At 50.0% G+C, this 11,658-nt stretch overlaps 2 protein-coding genes across 2 annotated transcripts; both read left to right on the top strand.

Moving 5' to 3' along the window:
- The first annotated feature begins 46 nt into the window (after positions 1–46).
- On the top strand, positions 47–6,533 carry LOC310910685 (alanine aminotransferase 1-like). The gene is made up of 7 exons (XM_083863617.1): positions 47–709; positions 927–1,035; positions 1,525–1,655; positions 2,605–2,848; positions 3,469–3,548; positions 3,972–4,108; positions 5,339–6,533. Exons 1-7 carry the CDS (start codon positions 578–580, stop codon positions 5,787–5,789), a joined length of 1,284 nt encoding a protein of 427 aa, XP_083719743.1. The 5' UTR covers positions 47–577; the 3' UTR covers positions 5,790–6,533.
- Positions 6,534–6,590: 57 nt separating this feature from the next.
- LOC310910749 (alanine aminotransferase 1-like) lies at positions 6,591–8,709 on the top strand (the record flags this gene model as incomplete). The annotated part of the gene is made up of 3 exons (XM_083863747.1): positions 6,591–6,764; positions 7,391–7,503; positions 8,394–8,709. The coding sequence occupies 3 exons, from the start codon at positions 6,591–6,593 to the stop codon at positions 8,482–8,484; spliced, it is 378 nt and encodes a 125-aa protein (XP_083719873.1). The 3' UTR covers positions 8,485–8,709.
- Between the last annotated feature and the right edge of the window lie 2,949 nt (positions 8,710–11,658).

Here is an 11,658-nt window from a genome sequence, read left to right on the forward strand (position 1 = left end):
GGGTGGCGCGGCCTGGGGGCGGCCCCGGGTTAATCAATGATTAATCGATGATTTGGGCTCCGGGTTAACGATTCAGGTCCCGCCTGTCCCCCGCGCCACGTGACACGAGTGACACGGGGACACCGCGCTGTCCCCAGGGCCACCCCCCGGCCCCCATTTCCTGCCCCATTCCCCCCGTTATCCCCTTTTCCAAACCCAATTCCCCGCCTCGATTCTCACACTATTCCTCCCGAATTTCCCCCATTTTCCCTTTCCCAGCCCCAATTTCTTATGCCGGTTTCCACCCCATTCCCAGGACACCCCCGGCCCCATTTCTTGCCCCAATTCCCCCAAATTTCCCCCATTACCCCTTTTCCTGCCCCAAATCTCCCCCAAATTTCCCCCATTATCCCATTCCCAACCCCGATTCCCACCCGATTTCTCCCCAAAAACCTTTTTCCAGCCCCAAATTCCCCCAATTTTACTCCTTTTCCCAAACGCGATTCCCTGTCCCGGCTCTGCTGTCCCCGCTGTCCCGTCCTGTCCGGTGTCTGTGTCACCTCCCCCCTGGCGCTCGGCCACCGCCACCGTCACAGCCATGGCGGCCCCCGAGGGGACAGCGGGGACAGCGGGGCCACCACCCCCGGTGTCACCCTTCGTGCCACCCCTGGACTGCAGCGGGGACGACGCCCAGGCCATGGGCCGCCCGCCCATCCCCGTCCTGCGCCAGGTACCGGGAATGTCCCCCCGTGTCGCCTCCTGTCCTCCGGGAATGTCCCCTCCTGTCCCCCAGGGCTCCATCCAGGAATGTCGCCTGGTGTCCCCTGGTGTCCCCAAATCCTCAGCTCCCCCCGGGAATGTCGCCTGGTGTCCCCTCCAGTCGCCACAGCTTCTCCCGGGGATGTCCCCTGGTGTCCCCAGCCCTCGGGCCGTGTCCCCGTTCCCAGATTTTGGCCGCCTGCGCTTGGCCGGAGCTTTTGGAATCTCCATCTGTGCCCGAGGCCGCGCGGGCCCGGGCCCGGAGCATCCTGCGGGAAATGGACTCCGGGAACATCGGTGCGAACCCCGGCCCCAAAAGGATTTGGGGTATTTGGGAGAATCCTATGGGACATGGATGCCGGGAACATCAGTGGGAATTCCGGCCCTAAAAGGGGTTTGGGGTTTTGGGGTCACCTAAGGAGGGAAAGGGACTCTGGGAATATCAGTGGGAATTCCTATCCCAAAGTGTTTTGGGCTTTTTGGGGTCACCTGGGGAGGGAAATGGATTTGGAAGATATCGGTGGGAATTCTGACTGTAAAAGGGTTTTAGGATCATCCAGGGAGGGAAGTGGATTCCGGAAATGTCAGTGGGATTGATCCCAAAGGGATTTTGGGGTCACCTGGGGGGTGATGCATTTGGGGCCAATCCCACTGGATTTGGGGCCGATCCCATTGGATTTGGGGCCGATCCCACTGGATTTGGGGCCGATCCCATTGGATTTGGGGCCGATCCCACTGGATTTGGGGCCGATCCCATTGGATTTGGGGCCGATCCCGTTCCCACAGGGGGGTACAACCACGAGCACCGATCCCACGGGGTCCCGGCCAGGGTGTCCCGGTTCCTGGAATTCCGGGATGGCGTCCCCTGTGACCCCAAAAACATCGTCCTGTGCAGCGGGATCGAGACTGTGATCCCGGTGAGGGATTTCGGATGTGGGATATGGGAATGGGATATCGGGATAGACGATATGGGGTATGGGAAATGGGATTTGGGAATGGGATATTGGGATATGGGATATGGGATATGGGAACAGGAATGAGATCTGGGAATAGGAATGGGGATCCTAAACTGGGAATGTGAATGGGATCTGGGAATCAGAATGGGATATGGGAATAGGAAATGGGAATGGGATCTGGGAATGGGAACAGGAATGGGAATGAGATACAGGAATGGGAACAGGGTCTGGGAAAGGGAATGAAAATGGGAACGGGATATGGGAATGGGATACAGGAATGGGAACAGGGTCTGGGAAAGGGAATGGGAACGGGAATGGGAACTGGGAATGGGAACTGGGAATGGGAACTGGGAATGGGAATGAAAATGGGAACGGGATACAGGAATGGGAACAGGATCTGGGAACGGGATACGAGATCAGAGAATGGGAATGGGAACAGGGATCCCAGACCTGGAATGGGAATGGGAATTGGGACCCCAAAATGAGAATGGGATCCAGGAATGGGAATGAGGACCCCAAACTGGGAACGGGATCTGACAACAGGAATGGGATTCGGGAATGGGAATGGGGTCCAGAACAGGGAATGGAGACTTCAAACTGGGAACGGGGACCCCAAACTGGGAATGAGATCTGAGAAGGGGAATGGGATTCAGGAATGGGAATTCTGGAACTGGGAATGGGGACCCCAAACCGGAAATGGGGATCCCCAAACCGGAAATGGGGATCCCAAACCGGAAATGGGGATCCCAAAATGGGAATGGGGACCCCAAACCGGAAATGGGGACCCCAAACCGGAAATGGGGACCCCAAACTGAGAATGGGGACCCCGAAGCAGTAATGAGGACCCCGGAGTGAGGACGAAGACCCCAGACTGGGAATGGGGTCCCAGTTGCCGCTGTCCTGTCCGCAGTTCGTGCTGTCGCTGTTGGTTCTCCCGGCGCCGGCGCTGCCCGCGGGGGTTCTGGTGCCGGTGCCGGGCCCGGCGCTGTGCGCGGCGGCCGCGGGGCTGGCGGGGGCCGTGCCCGTCCCGTACCCGCTGGAGCCGGCCCGGGGCTGGGCCCCGGACGTGGCCGCGCTGCGCCGGGCGGTGCGGGGAGCGCGGGGCCGCTGCCGGCCGCGGGTGCTCTGGGTGCTCAACCCCGGGGACCCCACCGGTGAGTCTGGGCCCGGGCCCGGGGCTCGGGGCGCCTTTGGGGGCCTTAAACCCGGCCCGGGACTCGGTTTCTCCTCGGGGCTTTGGGTAAATCTGTCCCGTGCCTCAGTTTCCACTTTAGGGGTCGGGTAAACCCAGCCCCGTGCCTCAGTTTCCCTTTGGGTTCCAGTTAAACCTGTCCGTGCCTCAGTTTCCCTTTGGGTTCCAGTTAAACCTGCCCGTGCCTCAGTTTCCCTTTGGTTCCAGTTAAACCTGTCCGTGCCTCAGTTTCCCCGTTGGGGTGTCCCCTCCGTGCCTCAGTTTCCCTTTGGTTCCAGTTAAACCTGTCCGTGCCTCAGTTTCCCCGTTGGGGTGTCCCCTCCGTGCCTCAGTTTCCCTTTGGGGTGTCCCCTCAGTGTCCCCGTTGGGGTGTCCCCTCAGTGCCCCGTTGGTGTCCCCTCAGTGTCCCCTCAGTGTCCCGTTGGGGTGTCCCCTCAGTGTCCCCTCAGTGTCCCCTCAGTGTCCCCTCAGTGCCCCGTTGGTGTCCCCTCAGTGTCCCCTCAGTGTCCCGTTGGGGTGTCCCCTCAGTGTCCCCTCAGTGTCCCCTCAGTGTCCCCTCAGTGTCCCCGTTGGTGTCCCCAGGTCACGTTCTCAGTGGCGCCCTCATGCGGTCACTGCTGGCGGTGGCGGCCGAGGAGGAGCTGCTGCTCCTGGCGGACGAGGTCAGCGGGGAACGTTTGTTTGGGGGAATTTTTTGGGAATTTTGGGGCCGTTTTTGGGAATTTTTGGGGAGTAAATTTTTTTTGAGAATTTTTGGGGTGTTTTTTTGGGTGATTTGGGGGGGGGATTTTTTTTAATTTTGGGGGGATTTTTTTTTTTTTAAATTTTGGTTTTGAGTAATTTTGGGGATTTTTTTGGAATTCTTTTGGAAATTTTTGGGGGATATTTTTGGGGGGGGCTTTTTTTGGGAATTTTTTTTTTCTTTTGTTGGGTTTTTTGTTTTCTTTTGTTTTTGAGAATTTTTTAGAAAAATTTTTTTTTTGTGAATTCTTTTGGAAAAAAAATGTGTGGGGTTTTTTTTAGGGGAATTTTTTGGGAATTCTCATATTTTTTTAGGAATTCTTTTCCCAAAATCTCCTGTGCAGGTTCACCAGGACCTGGCGTTCTCCCCCGAGTGTCCCTTCGTGTCCTTCCGGCGCGTCCTGGCTGAGCTGGGGGAGCCACTGGCCACCAGCGTCCAGATCATCTCCTGCTACTCCCTGGACAAGAGCGTGGCCGCTGAGTGAGGCAAAAATTCGGAATTTGGGGATTTTTGGGGGATTTTTTGGGATTTTTTGGGATTTTTTGGGATTTTTTTGGGAATTTTTTGGGATTTTTTGGGAATTTTTGGGGATTTTTTGGGAATTTGGCAGTGGCGGTGAAAAGGGGTGAGAGGATGATGGTGAGGTGGGAATTTGGGGAAGTCTGGGAATTTTTGGGGGGAATTTTTTTGGAAATTTTTGGGAATTGGGGGAAAATTTTTAGGGAATTTTTGGGAAATTTTTTTGGAAATTTTTGGGAATTTGGGAGGAATTTTGGAGGTAATTTTTATGAATTTGGGGGGATTTGGGGGATTTAAATTTTTTTTTTCAGAATTTTGGGAATTTTGGGGGATTTTTTTTTTTTGGATTTGGGAATTTTGGGGATTTTGGGAGTTTTTTGAGGAATTTTTTGGGAATTTTTTGGGAATTTCTGGGGGAACTTTTTGGGAATTTTGGGATGTTTGGGAGTGGCAGAAATGGGGTGGAAAGGGGTGAAGAGGATAGTGGTGAGGTGAGAATTTGGGGAATTTTGGGAATTTTTGGGGGGATTTTGGGAATTGTTTTGGGGAATTTTTGGGAATTTAGGGAAGTTTGGGAGTGGGAAAAATGGGGTGGAAAAGGATGAGGCGAGAATTTGGGGAATTTTTGGGAATTTTGGGAAGTCCAGGAGTGGATTCTGGGCTGGAATTTCAGGAATTTTGGGGATTTCAGTAATTTTTTTGGATTTTTTTGGGAATTTCAGGTAGTTTGGGGAATTCCAGGGGTGGGAATATTGGGAGATTTGGGAAATTGGGAAATTTGGGAAATTGGGAAATTTGGGCTGTTTCATGGAATTTTGGAGCAATTTTGGGATTTTTTTTTTTTTTAATTTTGAGAATTTTGAGAATTTGGGGAATTTCAGCAGTTGAATTCTTGTGAATTTGGGGAATTTTTTTGGGGAATTGTTGGGCATTCCAGGGACAGGTTCCGGATGGGAATTTCAGGAATCTTTAAGGAATTTTTGGGGGGGAATTTTTTGGGGGGAATTTTTTGGGGGGAATTTTTTGGGAATTTTTTTTGGAATTTCAGGACTTTTTTTGGGAATTGTTGGGCGTTCCAGGGCTGAGTTCCGGGTGGGAATTTTGGGAATTTTTTGGGAATTGTTGGGCATTGCAGGGCTGGGTTCCAGGTGGGGATTTTGGGAATATTTTGGGAATTGTTGGGCATTGCAGGGCTGGGTTCCGGGTGGGAATTTTGGGAATATTTTGGGAATTGTTGGGCATTGCAGGGCTGAGTTCCGGGTGGGAATTTTGGGAATATTTTGGGAATTGTTGGGCATTGCAGGGCTGGGTTCCGGGTGGGGATTTTGGGAATATTTTGGGAATTGTTGGGCATTGCAGGGCTGGGTTCCGGGTGGGGTTTCTGGAGCTGCTGAACGTGGAGCAGGCGGTTCTGAGGCCGTTCCAGCTGGCCCAGTCCCTGCCCCGGCCCTGCGTCCCCGGCCGGATCCTCCTGCAGCTGCTCGTGGAGCCGCCCGATGAGGCTGATCCCGTCAGCAGGGAGCTGCAGGAGGTGCGACAGGATGGAAGTTTGGGAAGTGCTCCCAGTTTATCCTGTTTTGGCCAATTTTATCCCATTTTATCCCCATTTTATCCCATTTCAGTCCATTATATTCAATTTTAGCTCATTTTATTCCCACGTGACCCCATTTAATCCCATTTATCCCCATTTTATCCAATTTTATGTCGTTTTATTCCATTCAATCCCATTTTAGCCCGTTTCATCCCATTCGATTCCATTTCATCCCTGTTTGATCTCAATGGATCCCATTTGATCCCATTTTATCCCATTTATCTCATTTGATCCCTATTTGATTCCAGCCCATACAATCCCATACAATCCCGTAATTAATGATCCCATCCTATTTCCATCCCATTCCCATTCCTATTCCCATGCCCATTTTATTCCCATTCCATCCCATAATCCCACTATCCCAAAAATCCCTTATCCAATTATCCCATTTTCCTTACGCCAGTCACTGTTCCCATCCCAATTCCATCAATCCTCATCCCAATCCCATTAATCCCAATCTGATGAAACCCACTCACATTAATCCCAATCCCATACAATCCCATACAATCCTGTAATTAATGACCCCATTGATGACCCCATTAATGCCCCCATTACTGACCCCATTAATGCCCCCATTAATGACCCCATTAATGACCCCATTAATGCCCCCATTAATGCCCCCATTACTGACCCCATTAATGACCCCATTGATGCCCCCATTGATGCCCCCATTAATGACCCCATTGATGCCCCCATTGATGCCCCCATTGATGCCCCCATTAATGACTCCATTAATGCCCCCATCAATGCCCCCATTACTGACCCCATTAATGCCCCCATTGATGCCCCCATTAATCCCCCATTGATGCCCCCATCAATGCCCCCATTAATCCCCCATCAATGCCCCCATTGATGCCCCTCCATCCCCAGCACCGCCGCTCCCTGCGCCGCTCCGTGGCCGCCAACGCCCGGCGGGTCCAGCGGGGTCTCGGCCGCGCCCCCGGGATCCGGTGCCCGCCCCCGGCCGGGGGTCCCCGCGCCTTCCCCCGCGTCCAGATCCCGCCCCGCGCCCGGAGCCGCGCCCGGGTGAGCCCCGAGGGGACAGGACACTGCGGGGACAGGGACACTGCGGGGACAGGGACACTGAGAGGGGACAGGGACACTGCGGGGACAGGGACACTGCGGGGACAGGGACACTGAGAGGGGACAGGGACACTGAGAGGGGACAGGGACACTGCGGGGACAGGGACACTGAGAGGGGACAGCGACACTGAGAGGGGACAGGGACACTGCGGGGACAGGGACACACTAAGAGGGGACAGGGACACTGCGGGGGACAGGGACACTGCGGGGACAGCGACACTGAGAGGGGACAGCGACACTGCGGGGACAGGGACACTGAGAGGGGACAGCGACACTGCGGGGACAGGGACACTGCGGGGTCAGGGACACACTAAGAGGGGACAGGGACACACTGAGAGGGGACAGGGACACTGCGGGGACAGGGACACTGCGGGGTCAGGGACACTGCGGGGACAGCGACACACTGAGAGGGGACAGGGACACAGCAGGAGGGGACAGTGCGGGAGAGGGTAATGAGAACCCTCTGTCCTGGGACAAGGGACACGGTGGGGACACGGTGGGGACACGGTGGGGACATGTGGGGACAAGGCCATGGTGTGTCCCCGTGTCACCCCCCTGTCCCCGGGCAGGCGCTGGGCCTGGAGCCCGACGTCTTCTTCTGCCGGAGGCTGGAGGAGAGCACGGGGCTGGTGGTGACACCGGGGAGCCACTTCGGACTGCAGGGGGACAGCGGCCACCTGGGGTACAGGACACTGGGGACATGGGGGACACTGGGGACATGGGGGACATGGGGACACTGGGGACATGGGGACACTGGGGGGGATATGGAGACACTGGGGACATGGGGACACTGGGGGGGATATGGGGACACTGGGGACATGGGGGACACTGGGGACATGGGGACACTGGGGGGACATGGGGGACACTGGGGACATGGGGACGCTGGGGGGGATATGGGGGCACTGGGGAGACATGGGGGACACTGGGGGACACTGGGGACAGAGGGACATGAGGGGACACTGGGGATACAGTGGGGTGGAGGATGGTTGGGACAGGGGTTGGGATTTCGGGTTTTGGATTTTTGGATTTTAGGATTTGGGGATTTTGGGATTGTTGGGATTTTGGGACATTTGGTTTGGGATTTTGGAGGGTTGGAATGCTGGAGTGTTGGGGTTTTGGGACGTTGGACATCGGGATTTTGGGATGTTGGATTTGGGGATTTTGGGGGGTTTGGGATGTGGGATGTCGGGATTTTGGGTGCTGGAATTGATTTGGGGATTGTTGGGATTTTTGGTGTCGGGTCTTGGATGTTGGGATGGTGCGTGTTGGGAGTTTGGGTGCTGGAGTTTGGATTTGGGGCTGTCGAAATTTGGGATTTTGGGGTGTTGGAATTCTGAGCTGTCGGCTGGTGGGATGTTGGGCATTGGGATTTTGGAGTGTTGGATTTGGGGATTATTGAGATGTTGGGATTTTGGGGTGTTGGGATTTGGGGCTGTTGGATGTTGGGATGTTGCTGTGTCGGGATTTTGGAATGTACAGATTTTGGACTTCTGGGACTTTGGGATTTGGGGGTTTCAGGATGTGGGAATTTTGGGAGTTGCAGGATTTGAGGACTCTGTTCTGTGTCCCCAGGCTGTCCCTGCTGCTGCCAGGGCCGGTGCTGGAGCGGGCGCTGCTGCTCCTCCGGCACTTCCACCAGCAATTCCTGTGGGAATTCTCCTGAGCCGAGACCCCCCGGGGCCCCAAATCCCCCCCGGGAACCCCAAATCCCCCCTGGGAACCCCAAATCCCACCTGGGAACCCCAAATCCCCCCCGGGACCCCAAATCCCCCCCGGGAACCCCAAATCCTCCCTGGGACCCCAAATCCCCCCTGGGAACCCCAAATCCCCCCTGCGACCCCAAATCCCACCCGGGAACCCCAAATCCCACCCGGGAACCCCAAATCCCCCCTGGGAACCCCAAATCCCCCCTGCGACCCCAAATCCCACCCGGGAACCCCAAATCCCACCCGGGAACCCCAAATCCTCCCTGGGACCCCAAATCCCCCCTGGGACCCCAAATCCCACCCGGGACCCCAAATCCTGACCGGGAACCCCAAATCCCCCCTGGGAACCCCAAATCCCACCCGGGAACCCCAAATCCCAACCAGGAACTCCAAATCCCCCCCAGGAACCCCAAATTCCAACTGGGAACCCCAAATCCCACCCAGGACCCCAAATCCCACCTGGGAACCCCAAATCCCACTTGGAAACCCCAAATGGGACATGGAAAAACTTGGGAATTCCAACAGAGCGGCCACACCCACAAAATTCCCAATCTTTTTTTTGGATGCTCACATGGGATTTGGGGTCTGGGGCTGGGATTTGGGGTCTGGGATTGGGATTTTGGGGGATTTGGGGTTGGGTTTGGGGTCTGGGATTGGGATTTGGGGTCTGGAAGAAAATTTGGGAATGTGGGATTGGGATTTTTGATTTTTTTTTGGGGGGGAATTTTTAGGAATCTGGGATTGGGATTTTGGGTTTTGAATTTGTGATAAAATCCAGGGATCGAATGATTTTTTTCCAGGACCAAAATCCCGATTTTCCAGGGATCAAATCCCAATTTCCAGGAATAAAATTCCTTTTTCCAAGCACAAAAGTCGCCTCATTTTTCTTTTTTCCCAGAGAATAAATTGAATTTTCAGGATCCAAATCCCTTTTTCAGGAGCAAATTCCCAAGGGTAGAACCTGGAAAGCTCCCCAAAAATCAAAGATTTTTCCCAGTTTTTTAAAGCATTTCTTTCCTTTTAAAAAAAAAAAATCTAAGATTTTTTTTCCCATTTTTTACCCAATTTTTAAATCCATTTTCCCCATTTTTAGGATTTTTTTCCCTTAAAAAAAACCAAGCCAAGAATTTTCCCATTTTTAAAGGATTTTCCCCAATTTTTAGTTTTTAAAATCCAAGATTTTTCCCCCAATTTTAAAGGATTTTTTTCCCTTTAATTTTTTTTTCCCCAAGAATTTTCCTCATTTTTTTAGGATTTTTTCCCTTAAAAAAAATCCAATTTTTTCCCCATTTTTTAAAGGATTTTTCCCAAATTTTTTTTAATTTTTTTTTAATTATTTTTTTTTTAAATCCAAGAATTTCCCCCCAATTTTACAGGACTTTTTCCAAATTTTTTTTTTATCCAAGAATTTCCCAATTTTTAAAGGTTTTTCCCAGGTTTTTTAAAAACAGTTCCAAAGCTCTGAATCCAAGAGATTTTTTTTCTCACTTTTCTTTATTAATTCCACAAATAAAATCCCTATAAAATCTGTAAAAATCCCAATGAAATCCATAAAAAATCCCAGTGAAAACCCGATAAAATCCTGATAAAACTCCAATAAAATCCCATCAAAATCCTGATAAAATCCATAAAAAAACCCCAAGAATAAAACCCCATTTCTTTATTAATTCCCTTGGTAAAATCCCAATAAAATCTGAATAAAATCCCCCCCAAATCCCAATAAAATCCCAGTAATATCTCAATAAAATCCATTAAAAATTCCCCCAACAAATCCTGATAAAATCCCAATAAAAAATCCCATTTCTTTATTAATTCCACTGATAAAATCCCAAATAAATTCTGAATAAAATCCTGATAAAATCCCAATAAAATCCATTTTTAAAATCCCATTTCTTTCTTAATTCCATAGTTAAAATCCCAATAAAATCCCCAAAATTCCAGATAAAAATCCCATTAAAATCTTGATAAAATCTCCATAAAATCCATTAAAAATCCCAATTAAAAAAATTCCCTTTCTTTCTTAATTCCATGGACAAAACCCTGATAAAATCCCAATAAAATCTCAATAAAATCCACAAAAAATCCCAATAACCCCCCCATTTCTTTATTAATTCCGTTGATAAAATCCCAAATAAAGTCCAAATAAAATGCTCAAAAATCATGACAAAATCCTGATAAAAATCTCAATAAAATCCCGATAAAATCCACAAAAAATACCAATTTAAAAATTCCCATTTCTGTATTAATAAATTCCATTGATAAAATCCCAATAAAATCCATCAAAAATCCCAATATAATCCACAAAAAATTCCCAATTAAATCTCAATAAAATCCCATCAAAATCCCAATTAAAAATCCCAATAAAAAAATCCCAGTAGGAAAAAAAAATCTTTATTAATTCCATTGATAAAATCCCGATAAAGTCCATAAAAAAATCCCAATAAAATCCTGAATTTCCACACGGAGTCTCTGCTCTTCTCCTGATGGAATTCCCAAAGAAATTCTTTTTTTCTTTTGACGAAATTCCCGTTTTTTCCCCAGATTTTTCTGATGAAATTCCTTTTTTTTTCCCTGGGTTTTTCTGATGAATTCCAGTTTTTTTCCTGATGAAATTCCCTTTTTTTTCCCCCTGGATTTTCCTGTTTTTTTTTTTTTTTTTCCCAATGAAATTCCCAATGATTTCCCAATGAAATTCCTGGGTTTTTTTCCCTGTATTTTCCTGAGATTTTCCAATTTTTCCCCTGATTTTTCTGATGAAATTCCCAGTTTTTTTGCTGGTGAATTTCCCATTTTTTCCCAGATTTCCCTAATGAAATTCCCATTTTTTTCCCTGTTTTCACTGGTATTTTTCCTGGATTTTCCCAATTTTTCCCAAGGTTTTCCCTGATGAAATTCCCGAGGATTTGCCAATGAAATTCTTGGTTTTTTCGTGGGTTGTTTTTTTTTTTTTTTTTTCCCATATTTTCCCAAGGTTTTTTTTTCCTTGATGTTTTCCCAAGGAAATTCCCAACTTTTTCCTGGATTTTTCTGATGAATTCCAGTTTTTTTTTCCCAATGAAATTCCCATTTTTTTTCCCAGATTTTCCTGGTTCTTTTCCCGTCTTTTCTGTTTTGTTTTCCTGGAATTTCCT

Source organism: Zosterops lateralis (genome assembly GCF_965231275.1).
Source record: "Zosterops lateralis genome assembly, chromosome: 1".
NCBI lineage: Eukaryota > Metazoa > Chordata > Aves > Passeriformes > Zosteropidae > Zosterops > Zosterops lateralis.

Coding starts and splice junctions, on each gene's coding strand:
- LOC310910685 (XM_083863617.1), top strand. CDS start 578: ATGGCGGCCCCCGAGGGGACAGCGGGGACAGCGGGGCCACCACCCCCG. Junction 1,656..2,604: donor GGATCGAGACTGTGATCCCG/GTGAGGGATTTC, acceptor TCCTGTCCGCAG/TTCGTGCTGTCGCTGTTGGT. Junction 2,849..3,468: donor CAACCCCGGGGACCCCACCG/GTGAGTCTGGGC, acceptor TGGTGTCCCCAG/GTCACGTTCTCAGTGGCGCC.